At 47.4% G+C, this 14,133-nt stretch overlaps 1 protein-coding gene across 6 annotated transcripts in view; it reads left to right on the top strand.

Moving 5' to 3' along the window:
• The window catches only part of TOM1L2 (target of myb1 like 2 membrane trafficking protein), a 58,959-nt gene that overhangs the window by 38,217 nt on the left and 6,609 nt on the right, over nucleotides 1-14,133 (top strand). For 2 of the 6 annotated variants that reach the window (XM_075436041.1, XM_075436039.1), the window contains exons 12-14: nucleotides 1,623-1,698; nucleotides 4,844-4,909; nucleotides 12,213-12,272. In XM_075436041.1, coding sequence (XP_075292156.1) covers nucleotides 1,623-1,698; nucleotides 4,844-4,909; nucleotides 12,213-12,272 — 202 coding nt within the window. The remainder of the gene's footprint in view (nucleotides 1-1,622; nucleotides 1,699-4,843; nucleotides 4,910-12,212; nucleotides 12,273-14,133) is intronic. The other 4 variants (XM_075436043.1, XM_075436042.1, XM_075436045.1 and 1 more) reach the window with 2 other exon arrangements.

Here is a 14,133-nt window from a genome sequence, read left to right as displayed (position 1 = left end):
TGTAATCCGGGCCACCCAGCCAATGCTTGAGATACAGGAGCATAAGGGTCCTTCACCTGAAGGTCATGGATATGCTTTGGTGACTGAATTACTGTCATCAAGGGCCTGGAAACAGAATTACCATCCAGTTAAATCCTCCCTTTGCCCCAGCAGCCAGACTTGCAAGCTGTAAATGCAGTGTAGCTTGCCTGGCTGCCATCCTATCCCTAATTTGTTTATATGCATAGGGCTTACATCTCTGGAGCTGCAAATCTGGCACTTTCAAGGGCATTTAACAGGTCAAATTATTTTAATGTAAAGTAAATCTGTGCACTAATTAAGTAATCCTTTGATCCCTGTCAAGTGAGATTCAGTAAAAGACACGCTCAGGTATTTTTTTCATATATTATTTCTTGCCTCCTTCTGGTTTCAGATTCTGGAGGATGTAGTGTCTACCAGCAGTCAGAACATCATCAGTATCTTGCCTCAAACTAAGAAAGCTTGTTAAATAGTTCAGCTCAGACCTTAGGAGATTATCAAAAACTTACCGGCTCTGGAAAACTTGAGCTAGCAGATTTATTAGGATCTTTTATTTGCTGTTATCAATATAGCTATTGGTACTGCCTCAGCTGTAGTATCAGTGTTGTGAAGACGAGCTCGACTGTAGAGGCGTGTGTTACCACTGGAGATTTCAGGCTGAGCGCCCTAATGTGTAGTCAGAAAGGAGATGCATTGCAGAGAGACCTAATGGAGGTCCCTCTGTCTCTTGTGCTAAATGAAGCACGAAACTAGTCTTCCCACACTGCACCTCCATCTCCTTCTGCGAGCTAATGGAACAAGGAGCACACATCAGTCCGCGATTTCACAAGGGAGGATTGCTGTATCTTCCTTGGATTGTGCGCTGTGTAAATGGAGCAGCAGTAAAGATGCGAGTCGGAGCTGCCGCAGTGTGTAGGTGAGAGCCTCTGGGCGCTGTGCTCAGAGCTTGGGAGAAGCCAGCGCGCTGGAGGGGAAAGTGCTCCTCCTGCTCAGACACGCAGCTCCTCCCAGGGGCTGATTTACGGGCAGGTATTGGCGTCTGCGTCAGCTCGTGGTTCACCACTGTGCTCTGAGAAATGATGCTGTTGCCTCTGTCACCTGACTGCCTACATCTCCCTTTTGCACAGCAATTTAAGAAGCTTTTTAAAAATCCCACCTCTGTAAATAGTGCACTGCTTTGTGTGCTTCGCTGTGGTTGCTAGTTATGTTTCATCTGTCTTGAAGTCTCTCTCTGCCTCCCCCTATGCATGCATCAAGTTCAGGCTTCCAAATGTCATCTTCAAAGCTTTGCAAAACATAATCTGTAATCAGGCCTCTTTTCATAGTCCCCTGCTAGTTCTTGGCCACACTTATGGTGCCTCGTAGCCTTCCTTTCATAGTGCCAATCTCAGTCTTTTTGCTTCGACATGCTTACTGAAACCGATGGACGGTCTGTATGCAGAGCCCACTGCTTTTCTTGGAAGGCACTTAGTACACTTGAAGTCTTGTTAAGAAGAAGAATGTGCATTCTGATTTCTGGGGGAGTGAATGAGAGTAGCAAGTGCGTTCTGCATGGGTGACTGCTGGACTTCCTTCTAGTTCTGTGGTTTGTTGCTTTCTTTCAGCGTGACGTATGAGGATCCACAGGCTGTCAAAGGACTAGCGTCTGCCCTGGATGTTCGAAAACAGAACACAGGAGGGGTAGGTCGTTGCTCTGCGTTTTGTTATCTGAAGCTGTGTGTGAAATCTGAGCTGTAGGCAGCTGCTTTGACTGAGACTGCTCATTCTGTATTCCAGCGACGTGCTAGTACTGGCTATTTTGAAATTGATATCTGGGAGAAAGCACTTGCTCAGTAATGATCTCTAAAGAGCTGCTACTTAGCACACCAGCCTAAAAGACTTCAAAATCATAGTGGGTAATTTCTCCTGTGTTCCTGCAGCTTGCCTGGGGGGTCCAGCTCCTTGACTGGAATCACTGCTGAAAAGAATGAGTAGGGAATATCCAGTGAACGCTAGCGTGCATTTGCTTGGTTTGTTTTTGCTTGGGAAAGTTGTTGCAGTCTTAATCTATTAGACTTTGCTCGAAGTGCATGGATACCCGAGCAAGTTACAGGGAGAGAAATTATGTGGACCTTTAATGCTTCACATGCCTTGCCATAACTGCCCTTGCATGCAGTCTGTTCTGTCTGTCCCAGGGCAGGGTCATGCTGTCTGGGGTGGGCAGAGGATGCCCATGCGCTGTCACCTTGTGGCAGCTGATGCTAGACATGTGTTTGAGAGAGCAAGCTTGGCCAGCTTTATCTGCATCCCTTGGTGAAGGCAGAAGTGAAAAGAGCTTTCAGATCATCCCTCCACCCTTTTCTACCACCCTGCTTTTTGTAACTGTCCTGCTCTTTTGTACTGTGTGTAAGTTTTTAGATGACGGAGGAAGTTCAGACCCTTTTCCTAGTCCAGTTTTGGTCTGAGCTGACCACTGGGGAGCACGACGGAGCCAGTGGAGCATGGGAGAGCCAGTGCAGCGTGCCCACGCCTCCCTCCGTAGACAATTTCCTCACCATGCCTTGGCTGATCCCGTCCTGGTTCTTTCATAAGTTGAAATGGGAGCGCTCAGGGCAGCTGGCATGCCTGGCAGCTTGTGCTCTGAGCCAGGGAGAATTTGTGTTCAGAGCCAGCTGGGGTCAGATCGCAGCTCCCTGCCTGCCTGGGCCATAGTTCAGTGGTAGCAGAGCTTCAGCAATAATTTCTTATGAATTTGCTGGGCAGGGGGATGCTCCATCTGCTCGTTCCTGTCCCTGTCCTCCTGCAAAAAGGGTAATTTGTAATCCAGGTCAGCCCCATGGCCAGTTTCAAACGTGGTCCCACAAAAATTGATGCCATAGTACTGAGGGAAAAGGGGGAAGCGTGGGGAGGCAGGGACAGAAGTGTATTAAGGGGGATGAGAGAGGAATTCCTGAAGCCAGTGTGACAACCCAAGCCCACAGTATCACTGAGCTGAGTTATTGGCGGGACCTGGGAAAGGATTTGAGATTCTGCTCTTTGTTCCTGGCTAACCAAACTCATGGGGCTTGCATTTAGCTGCTGGTCAAGGGGGCTGTATTCCTCTGGTGACCACGGGGTCGTGTCCTTATTTATTAACACTTTTGTTCTCAGCTAATTCTGCTTGAGGCACCAATGCGACGTGTCATTCGCACCAGTGTAGCTGCTGCTCTGCCTGAAGTGTTGTCAGTTCAAAGGGCGGTGTCTAAGCTAATCTGATGGTCAAAGTTTTTTGGGGCAAACTCTTTACAGATTGCGGAACTTTGGGCCCTGAGACATTGTGGAGACTTTCAGCCTCTTTTCAAAGGTCCTGATGACTGTATCGTGTAATCAGAATAGCTTGTTTTGAAATGCAGTCTTTCAGTAATTAGTAAACACTGCTTTTTGTCAAGTGTTGTGAGGCTTGGGGGTGTCTTGCCTTGAAGGAAATAAAAATTAAACTCTCCTAAAGTTACCAGCCCCAGCGTGTGTAGGAGAAAACTGGCAGTGCTCAGTAAACGAAAGACATGCGTTAATTTGGGTAGAGAGCTAATTTAAGAACAGCTCTAGGGAGGAGCCAAAAGCTTCGCAGCACATTCCTCACACGCGTCTTGCTCCAGCACAGTTGTCCAGTGGTAAAATCCAGCACATCCGACGTTTCTAATGTAGTCATTCTCAGAATGGTCTGTAGAGAGATGCCTGGTCACGTGGCATTAGCTGTCTTTTAATACGATTTAGCAGCTGGAAACAAGATGAGCTAAAAATACACTGTTTTCTTAATATTGCTTTTCCATGTTGGGAATTGCTTTTGTTGCCACAGAGTTGTTGCATGATCACAACTCGGAGGAGACGTGTCCAAGAAACAATTCTCTAGTGTTACACAGATAGTAGATGAAGTTGGAGTGATTTCCCCTTTTTATTTTTTCTCCGCACAAGTACTGAAATGAGACATAAAAGGTTACAGCTGATTCTCCGTTGTCTGTGGTAATGGGGACAGGAGAGGCATCCCGTGTAGATGGGTATCTGGGTGGAGGTACAGAAACACGCCAGTGGCTCGCGTTGGAACCGCTGCGCTCTGCCGGTCCCGAGCAAACCCCTCCAGAGCTAGAGGTGACCCTGCGTCCGGGCCTGGCTCAGGGGGCAAGATGCTGAAGCACAAGAAGCCATCTTGAGAGCCTTTGCGTTGCTGTGCCAGCCTGCACGGATGGAACTGGATGCATCAGCAGCCCTTTTAACCTCTGCCGCTCTGCGAGAGGGGCAGTTTGAAAGGCTGCCAGAACGCTGCAGCAAACTGCGATTACTTACCCTCCTGCTCAACGCCATCGTTAGAGCTGTCGTACTGTTAGAGGCTGAGGCTGAGGCAGAGTCTGGCTGCTGAGATCGAGGAGGTAAGCAGGGTGTGCTGCAGCTTACAGCTTTGGAGACAAGGGAAACTCCACAGTGCGTTATACGAGTGTTTCCAGTAAAGTCCGACTGATTTTAGTAGGTTGTATAGCCTACGCTTTCTCTTCTTCTAGGAAGATGACAAACATCAGCCTCATTACTAGTCAGTGATCTATTTTAAATATATATTTTTTAAACAACAGCTTAGAGGGAGCGCTAAAATTCTGTGAACTGTCTGTAGGAAGTGCAGAGCTCGGGGTGAGGACTGTCCCTCCATGGACAGAGCTGACAGGCAGCAGAGGGGGATGCAGCTGCTGCCAGAAGCTACCATAGGCAATTCTCTATGTGTACGTGTATGTGAAGTTTTTAACGTGCTGCTGTTATATTACTTTATCACGGGTTGTTGCTGTGGTTTCTCTCTTTATGGACCTTTCTGTTCTCAACACAGAGGAGAGGTAAAGGTGGGAACTCAGACATGGAGCCCATAGACAAGTGGCTAATTACACAAGGAATGGTGAGGACTTCACCAGTGAAGCGATTCCTACTGCCCACCCCAGTCCCTTTACCTAGAATAACCATCCTCCATTCACCTCTCGTCCTGCCCTGCTGAACCACTTGAAATCGGACAGTACAAGGAGTTATTTCCCACCTACATCATTACCTGGGGCAAAGGGAAAGATCTGCACCAATTTCTGCTTTATACAGCACAAAGGCCTGTAACCGACTGAATCCTTTGCAGGATCCCACGTTACCTTCAGAAAAAAGGCCTGGGGATCCAACTGGTTCCTTCTACTGTCTTGATTTATTTATGCAGTATCCACTTTTCGAGGGATAAACACAAGTCTCATGGATCTTGCTCATAAAGAGGACACTTTCTACGTGTCTTTAAAGCAGCCTTTTCTGGTAGTGCTTAACTTCATGGTCTGGAATAAACGTACAGAAGTTGTAGGATCGTACCTAATTGAACTGAGCAAGGTAGGGGTAGTCCTTTAGGAAAGGAAGGGAATGGAAGAACTGCTACCCGGATTGACATCTTCCACCCACTGGCATTAGGATTCAGACTCCAAAAGGTACAATAGTGTTTCTGGCTTGAAGGATTTAATTCCCATGTCTAGTGATGCCGGTGCTCTGATAAAATCAAGCTTCTGAAGATCACTGAATCTCTGCACATTTTGACCTTGTTTGAAGTTGTCCTTCCTCAACATTCTTGCGGAGAGAAATTCAAAAGCATGCTTTTAGTGCAGAAGTCAGAGGCAGGTAAAAAATAGCCTCAGCTGTGCCTTAAAGCCAAGTTCTAAGACCAATTTTGTATTTTTGGACTATGTAATCCATCACTTTAAGTGTTTGAGATTAGTACCAATAATGTGATCTCGCTGTGCAAAGCCCCTGTGCGACAGTGCTGGCTGCAGCTGGGCTCAGCGAGGTGCAGTGCAGAATTCCTTTGGGCTGGGGTGGCCTGCAGAGCAGCCCGTGGGGCGTCAGGAGGCAGCGGAGCGGGAACGCCTCGCTCCAGCGAGAACCTGGAATGTCCCAGGCTAAGCTGCCCAGTGCTTAAAGAGAGAAACAGCCCAGAGAGTTTCAGGTTTAGGAAATCCAGAGTGTGCAGTATCAAAGTGCATCAACTCTGTGAAACGCTCTGCGTTTATTCTGCTAGATTTAGGGCAAACCTAGATTATTTCCAGGGTCCGGTTTGTGAATTTGTCAGCAGTTTGCATGGCTGGTGCATGCACATGTGCACATATACGACCTGCCTGCCAGTGCGAGCACCCAGAAGCAGTTCTGTGCCTGCTGGCATGCGTGGGTGAGCCCAGCTGTAGGTGCATGTCCTTGCAGAGTTTCACTTCAGTGCTTGTCAGAGACCCAGAGCTCGTCACATGAGAGTGAAAAGCCGTACAATGAGCAGCGCTTGCGTTGCCTCTGGTATTGCTGCCTGTGGTTCAGAGGCTCTTGCTGTTCGGTGGCTCTGTTGCAGCCAGAGATGTGCGGTGCCACTGTTAGATGGTCAGCCATAACGAATAATCCGGTGATTGAGTTAGTTCCTCTTCTTTGCCTTTCCACTGTTTACAAGAGCAGGGAAGCATGAAATCGGCACCCCTGCTGTTCACACCACTCATACCAGTGCTTTATTAAAAAAACAAACACAATGTTCGTTCATTGGCTTGTGGTTATTGTCTGGAAAAAGGATACTGCAGCATTCATGGAGGCATACGGATTTGGGGAGGGAAGGGGATCTGGCTGTCCAGCCAGTCGCTCTTACAAGCCTGTCACCTTGTTTGTATGCTAAATATGAGAGAGAAATACCTAAAATAAAACTAAACTAATCATTAACTCTGTTTCTCTCTTAACTGGCTGTAGTTCTTAACTGTATTTATTAATAAGACTTTGTAGCGTTGGCAGTACCAGTGGGATAACTAGCATCCCAGGTATGGATTTGATGTGCGCGTTCATTGGTAACTTTTTGTGCTTTTGAGGTGAGGGGAGAAAGAGGGGTGAGCTGACATTGCTTTACCTGTGCCTGTACAACACTGAGACCACGGAGAGGGTATTGTCCCCCTGCCAGCGTGGTACTTGCAGCCCTCGTTGTTCTTTCCAAACGGTGATGTGTTGAAGCTGAGGGTTGAGTTCTTCCCACTCCATTTCTGTGATGCGTTGAAGCTGAGGGTTGAGTTCTTCCCACTCTATTTCTGTGCATCCCGGTTTGCCAGCACGCCTTAGCAGAGGAAGGCTCATTCAGGGCTCCATGTGTACTCTCCCAGTGAATTTGGCAGCGTTGTTTCTGTTTCAGCTTAGTCTACAGCTCAGTTCTGCTGGCGAGGTGATGCCAGGGCCATAGAAACACCAACCACACCTTTATCAATTCCAGCTATGCCTGCAAAACCAACGTAGGCAAAATGACATCTGCAGAAAATGTTCCTGGCTTAAACATGACTCGGGGATGTTAACTGAGCTGTTCCAGTACCAGATCTGTTTGCAGTGTAAGGTCTGGGTTCGTACAGGTTACCCATGCAGGTGTCGTGCCGGGGTCTAGGTCAGCGGCAGTCAGGCACAGACTTCAGCAGAAGGCCACTGCGCCTTAGTGCAGGTCCTTCCAGTTCCCTTCTCGTGAGTTTGGGTAGCTATTGAGATTTGCATGACTATCTTAATTTGTTAGAATAATCTGTCACCCCACTCACATGCCAAATGGATATTTGTTACGAAAGGGAGAAGCAGGTGTTGCTTAAGCCGCTGCGTCAGGACAGACGTTGTTTGGGACAGTGGCAGGGGAAGAATGAAACTGAACCAGAATTCACAGAAAGTGATATGAACAGCTTTGAGCATTGTGTCCTGACCACCAGCAGCGTGCCTGGCTAGAGAGGAGATTCCTCTCTGTAGTAAAGATTAAATGAAACCTTCACTGAGATGTTGTTAATTAGTAACAAAGTGGGATGCCGCTACATATGCCTTCCATAGGGAGATAGGGTCTAAGATGTGGAAATGGCTTGGGTAACATAAGACTGTTGAAATACGTCATCTTGGAGACTGATGTGCTTGGATTGTGGACTAACTGAGAAACAGAGGTGTGAAGATCTCGTTTCTTCTGTGTGGTGGGACCCATCTCCCTTTTGAAGGTGAGCGGTTGTGTTCCCTTGCTCTGGAGACCGTGTGGGTTTCATTACCTGCCCAGCCGTGGCATTTTACAGAGCACTCTGCGAGGACAGTGTGATACCCCACGTGAACGAAGGCTTTTGCTGTCTGGGCGTGCCTATCAGACCCAGATCGGCTGGTGGTTGTACAGGCACAACAGGCTGTCTTGGGGAACGCACTGCACCCGAGCTCTTGCCTTCCCCAGCTATGTGATGTGTAAACGCAGTTGCAAGTAATCAAATAGCTAATTAAATCCTTACACGTAAAGTCAGACGTGTTCTAATATTGAGGCCAGGCAGCTATTTCAAGATCCAGCAGCTTTAAATAGGTGGTAAGCCTGTAGTAGTAAGCTGGAGTAGACTGCTAGTGAGCATCTTAGTGCTCTAGTTCTGCTGCCGTAGGAAGGACAGACCTTTCTTTACTACTGCTGACTAACAGGGGGGAAATGAATAGCAGCTAACCAAGTACTGGCGTCAGCTTTGTTAAACACCTAGAAAGAAGTGGAATTAACTAAGCTACTACCAGGCAGTAGTCTAGCAACAATTAGCATGAACCTTGTTAAACATTTTAAGAACACTAATGAGCTCACCTAGAGACCCGAATTGTCATTTCATACCTGCTTCTTTTCCAGTGGGATCATTTTTAATAGAAATAAAATGTGATAATAATAACCTCAAACTGTCTTTTTAAGGGTAGAATATTGGATTTTATGACTTCTGAGGAAATGTATTGGTTTTTGATTGCTAGTGAGAACACCAACACAATTCAACTTCGATAAGTATGAACTTGAATTCCAGATTCCTGTGGGCTTTGTGGGATTGAACGCTCGTTTCTGTTCTCCCAGACCTCCTTTTCCATTTCCCTTTCAGGACTGTTGAGATGATCCCATTTGCAGGATTTTCCAAAGACTAAATAAAAAAGGAATTTGAACAATAAGCCCGACTTTTAATTAAAGCCAGTTACTTAAAGTACGCAAAAATATTTTGTGACTTGATTTCCATTTACTTTGAGTATAGACTTTTAAAAAAGAAATCACAATATCGTCATAAAAACAGCTCTTGCAGCCAACACCGACTATCTAGGGAGCCGTCTTGCCAAGACTGAGAGCTCCTCTAGACCGTGTGTGTTTGCATAACCAACGTATTAACAAGTCGGTATCCCATTCTGGAGCGATTTCCGTGTAGTCGGCGGCTGCCACTGCTATTTGTTCCCAGAGACTGTTGTCTTTTTTAATGTGTAAACTAGCTAATTTATTTTTAAATTGCTTCTGTTGTGTTTTAGGGGATTAGTTTTAACAAAACCCCCCTCCCGGTTCTTCAGCTTAGGGCTTCTGGACGGGGGAGCCTTGCCAAATGCCCAACTGACTGGCAGCAAGTGAACTTCTGTGTGTGGTCAGTTTCAAATCAAATATAAATGGTACCATGTTGCAGTTAAAATATTTTAAAACTTCCAGTTACTCTTAAGAGTTCCACCCCCCACCTCCCTTTATTCTTGAACAAATTAAATCTGATACGTTTAACCCATGTTTTCTGGGGAAAGTGGGGCTCAGAGTCTGAGGGAAGTAAATTGGAAGTTGGAGCGTGAAAGGAGCAATAGATTCAAACCCTTGGCTCTGCTCTAAGTGTGCTGGAAGACGAGGGAAGCTTTGTGAAAGGTCAGTGCTGAGCCGCAAACGGCTGACATGCTCCAGTGTTTATCTTGCAGCGCTCTCTGCTTATATATGACCTGCGGGAAGTGCTCTTGCCCTTCTGAGCTTTTGTTTGTTATAGAAAGTAGGTCTGTCTGAAAGTAGAATTTCTTTCTTTCCTTTTTTTTTTTCCTATAAAAGTCTTGCAAAACACAACAGCGCAGGCTGCTATACCACTGAGCTGCTCTTCGAGGACTCCCGCTAACTCAAGGGTCCTGCGATTCTTGGGAACCCATTCCTCACTCAGTCATCTGCTGCGTTTTCAGGATAACCAAGATTTGATTTGCTGCTCCTCCTGGCATAGGGACCACAGTACCACCACGCTTGTTACAACAGCTGCTCTTACTTTAGTCACAGAACAGCAAAAAACGCTGCTGTTCTCCTCCTCCTCCTCCTCTCCATACAGATTCTCTTGTGCTTAAAGAAATGTAAGGACCTTTCTGAGCTGCAAACTAGCCAAGAGCTCTGAAGGCTGCACCTTCCAAAGCGTTACTTACTGTGCGCGGCGTTAAGCAACACAGGATAGAGACAGCAGAGAAACTTCTGCAGTGGGTTTTAGGTTGCTGTAGGCTGAATAAATTAATCACTCTGTATATCTGAAGCCAGTATTTTCCAAAGCTGTTAAACTAACAAGCCCGTTCTACGAGATGCAACTTGTTCTTGGTAAGGAACGTGTTGGGAGATGTCTGCAGAGCCCTCCTCTCGTTAATGGCCATCTGGGCCAGCTCGCAGCAGCTTCAGCACACCGCGGTAGGGTTGCACGTGCATGATTCAGCTCTCCACTGCAAGTTAAAAAGGGGCAATTAGTCCTGGACCGAACCCATTCCAAAGGAAGCTGCAGGAACTTATTTTCTGCTTGGGATCTTCATGTATTAGCCAAAAGCAAAATGGCATCTTGCACCTCTGACCCTCCTTGGATCTGACATAAGCGCTTTGCCCATCAACCTGCAGAGTCGGAGCCAAGCCGTCTTCCTGGTGCCTCTCTTGGTGGGAAGGGCTTTGGACTGAGCCCTGGATTTCCAGTCCTTTGACACAACTAACCCACCTTAGCAGACCTCACCTCAAGCAAGGGCTTAGCTGACCTCCTCAGTGCAAAGGGCCACTACATTAGAAGAAAAAGTCCTTGAGGAGCTCAGCTAAACAACATCAGCCTGTGCTGCTGCCTCTTTAATCCAGCGTCTGCCCATCTTCCTCGGCTAGAAGTCCCTGAGAAAACTACATCTCTCAGTGAGTTCATCTGCAGTGAGTTCATCTGCAGAGCCTCTTTCAGTTCTTCTTCCCATGAGAGGTTTCCAGCAGAGCTGTAGACAACCCCTGACGCCTTGTCCCCCTGGGAGAGCCTCTCCAGCACGGCGAGGTCTCTTGGCTGCCAGCCCTGCTGCTCGGCTGCCGTGCTCTGGCCTGGAACCTGCGTGTCCGACGTTGCTTTCCAAGTGGGTTTCAGGTTGTCGTGACTGGATCTATTGTGGTGTTTTCCTGTTTCCTTCCGCAGCCCTCTGTTGTGTTGAAGTGGTGGAGCCAAGTCAGGACACTCTACACCTAATGCACAGTAATTTCCCTTCGCTCACCCAGTTGCCTGTAGCGCTTTGCGAAATGGCTGCGCACACTGCGTCCGCGCTGCCTGTCGCAACTGCGCAGCGTAACGGGAGCGGTTTTATCGCAGGAGGGGCGGCAAAGCTTCCCCACCTTTTCGTTAAACCGTCCGCGGAGGCCTGACGGGCAAGCTCCGGCGAACCTCGCTGGAGCAGGAGCCGAGAGCTGTGCTCTCCTCCTCTGCCCCGCGCCAGGAGCTGCTGCCCCATCCTCCTCCTCCTCACCTTCATCTGCAAGACTCCGCGCTTTGCACTGGCACACGTTGGGTGCGAGAGGGTCACCCTTGGCAGAGGAGCAGGGACGGGGAGCTGGGACCGTTTTGCTTTAAACTGGTGTGCCGAGGCTTGCCAAGGCTGGGTGGTGTGGTGGGAGGAGGATCTGGAAGGGAACAGGGCTGTGTACCCTGGGCTCTGACTGCCTCCACCTGCGGAGGAAATCAAATTGTTTTCGTAGGAGTGTTGCCTGAAGACTTTCTGCTAACCTTTCCCTGTGGCTAATACTCAGTTTAAAAAATAAAAGGTGTAAATTTAACATTTCAAAACCTAACTGATATCCAGTATTCTACCCTTAAAAGCTTTTCACGATCAAGATTAGAATCATCAGTCCATCTTGATGGTTTTAATATGTGGTCGAGAAGTTGCCCGTCTTACGCTGGCATCAAGTCACGTCATTCCCCATAATCTTTCTCTTGGTTTTTTTTTAGCCTTGTTGTTCATAATTTCCTTTCCAAGTGTTTCTTTATTTGAAATGCCATTTATATTTTGTTGCCTTTTTTTTTTTCCAGCACATCTTACATCTTTGTTTTTGTTTTGTTTTTAATCTTATTTCTGGCGTTTTCCATCGCTCTGTGGCCATGATTGTGGATGTGTTTTGGTTTTTGCCTGCCTTGCTGTTCTCTCGCTGCACTCCCTAGATCCCTGTTGCACAGTCCTCTGTCATGGATGACATTGAGGAGTGGCTCAGTACCGACTTGGTGAGACTCTTTATATTTTCATTTTTCACATGGGCGATAGCACTCGTACGGATAACTTTCAATGCATTGCTGAGTTACTGGTGCTTCTTGTAACGGGAGGCAGTGACACTTCCAAATCACATAGCTGACTCCCCTTTCAGAGGAACATCTAAGCAGGAGGAGATAGGGTGGTGTTCAGCAATTCACTCGAAACGTTTTCTTCGGAGTTGTTTTATTTTCACTTCTCCGTGTGAACATCACGGCACAGCACGTGTTCCAGAAATCCTGTTTCCAGTCCCCGTATAGGAGAGCATTTAAACATGTGCTGAAGTTCCCCTGTGTTCTCCACCGGACCTAAAGCACGTGTTTAAGGCTGCACTAGCTTTGACGGGATCGAGGTACGTGCTCACGCTGAGGCACGCTTTTAAGAGATGCTGGATCAGGGCTGAGATTCCCTCAAGTCGAGATGTCTTGGTGAAATTGGCAAGCAATCTTGACGTGTTTCATAACAGTAATAATAAAAGTTTATAACAGTCTCTCTTCAATGTTTATAACTTGAAGTTTCTCTTCAATGATTATTGTCTGGTAATTATTAAACAAACAAACAAAAGACAGAACTAAAAGTAGCTTTTCCTTCGTCCTGGCGTTTGTTTTGCTGTACCGGTACACGTTTGGTTTGAGCAGTGGTACAGCTAGTACGCATTTATTCCAGTCCTTTTTTAAATGTAAGCATCTGACTCAAATTAACCAAGTGCATTTTGGGGACGAGCGGTGGGTTGTGTTTCAGATTGTTTGTTTTCAACCTGGTTTTAATGAACTGAACTGTTTCCTTGCGGTCACCGTGTCCCTAAGAATCGTCTGCTTCCATTCTTCCAGCTTCAGTTACCGTCCCTAGATAACTGCCTCCTACTTAAGGTCTCGCCCAGCCCCTTGCTGTTGCCTGCTGGGCTCCTAGCTGGGAGCTGCGGGGTTCAGGCTCCGCTCCCCGGCTCTGGCAGCAGTGCTGCAGGCACGCTCCGGCATGTCAGCCTTCCGCTCCGGCACCAGCAGAGCTGACTCTACTGAAAGCAAGAAAACGCTCCTGCTCTCCAAAGCCGCCTGAGGTGCCCAAACAGATTCTGAGTCGCAGCGTTCGAGTCTGGCAGACTGACTGGCTGTCTTTGAAATGTCACTGGTTTTAAGCTGCAGGTGGCTTTTTCAGACCTTGGTACAGGCAGTCATTTTCAAATTTGATTTTTGGCCTCGTTTTGTTAAAGAAATACAGCGAACGTGGCATGTCGACTCTGCTAAAACAATAAGCTTTTGTCTTTGCCAGTTAAATTAATTTAGCAGGAGTGAAAATCTGATGGAGAGATATCGAAGTAGCTCTGTGCATCTGTCATCCCCTAGATAGTCCTGCTCAAAAAGAGCAAAGCAGAGAAATGCCATGTGAATGCCTGAACAAGCCCGGGGATCGCACGCGCTGCGGCCGTGACTTTCTCCCGGCTTCCCTTCTCCCGGGTGCCTGGGTCCCCATCCTGGCTGTGTGTGGGTGCAGCGTAGAGATGCCCTCGGAGAAAGTTTGGACTGGATTTTCATTTTTCACTCTGGGTTCGGCCTCCCTTTTTTTTCTGTTAATGACTCATTTCAGTTCTCTGCTTGCCAGCTGAGGAAGTTACAGATTAGGTTAGCTGATTGTTATTTAATTCCCTACCCTTTTTGGGGTACACTGGAACAAGCAGTACCTCTGCATGTGAAGCGGTGGCTGCTGTGTGTACTTTTGGAAACCTCTGTGCAGTAGAAAGCTAGTAGGTGCTGGGTGGCTTTTAGTTCTCGGGCATTGAACACCTTTGTGAGGCCAATCAGTACGTTCCCACTCTCCTGGCAGAGCAACCAGAGTATG

Source organism: Opisthocomus hoazin, chromosome 15, assembly GCF_030867145.1.
Source record: "Opisthocomus hoazin isolate bOpiHoa1 chromosome 15, bOpiHoa1.hap1, whole genome shotgun sequence".
NCBI lineage: Eukaryota > Metazoa > Chordata > Aves > Opisthocomiformes > Opisthocomidae > Opisthocomus > Opisthocomus hoazin.
This window is presented reverse-complemented; position numbering and strand designations above follow the sequence as displayed.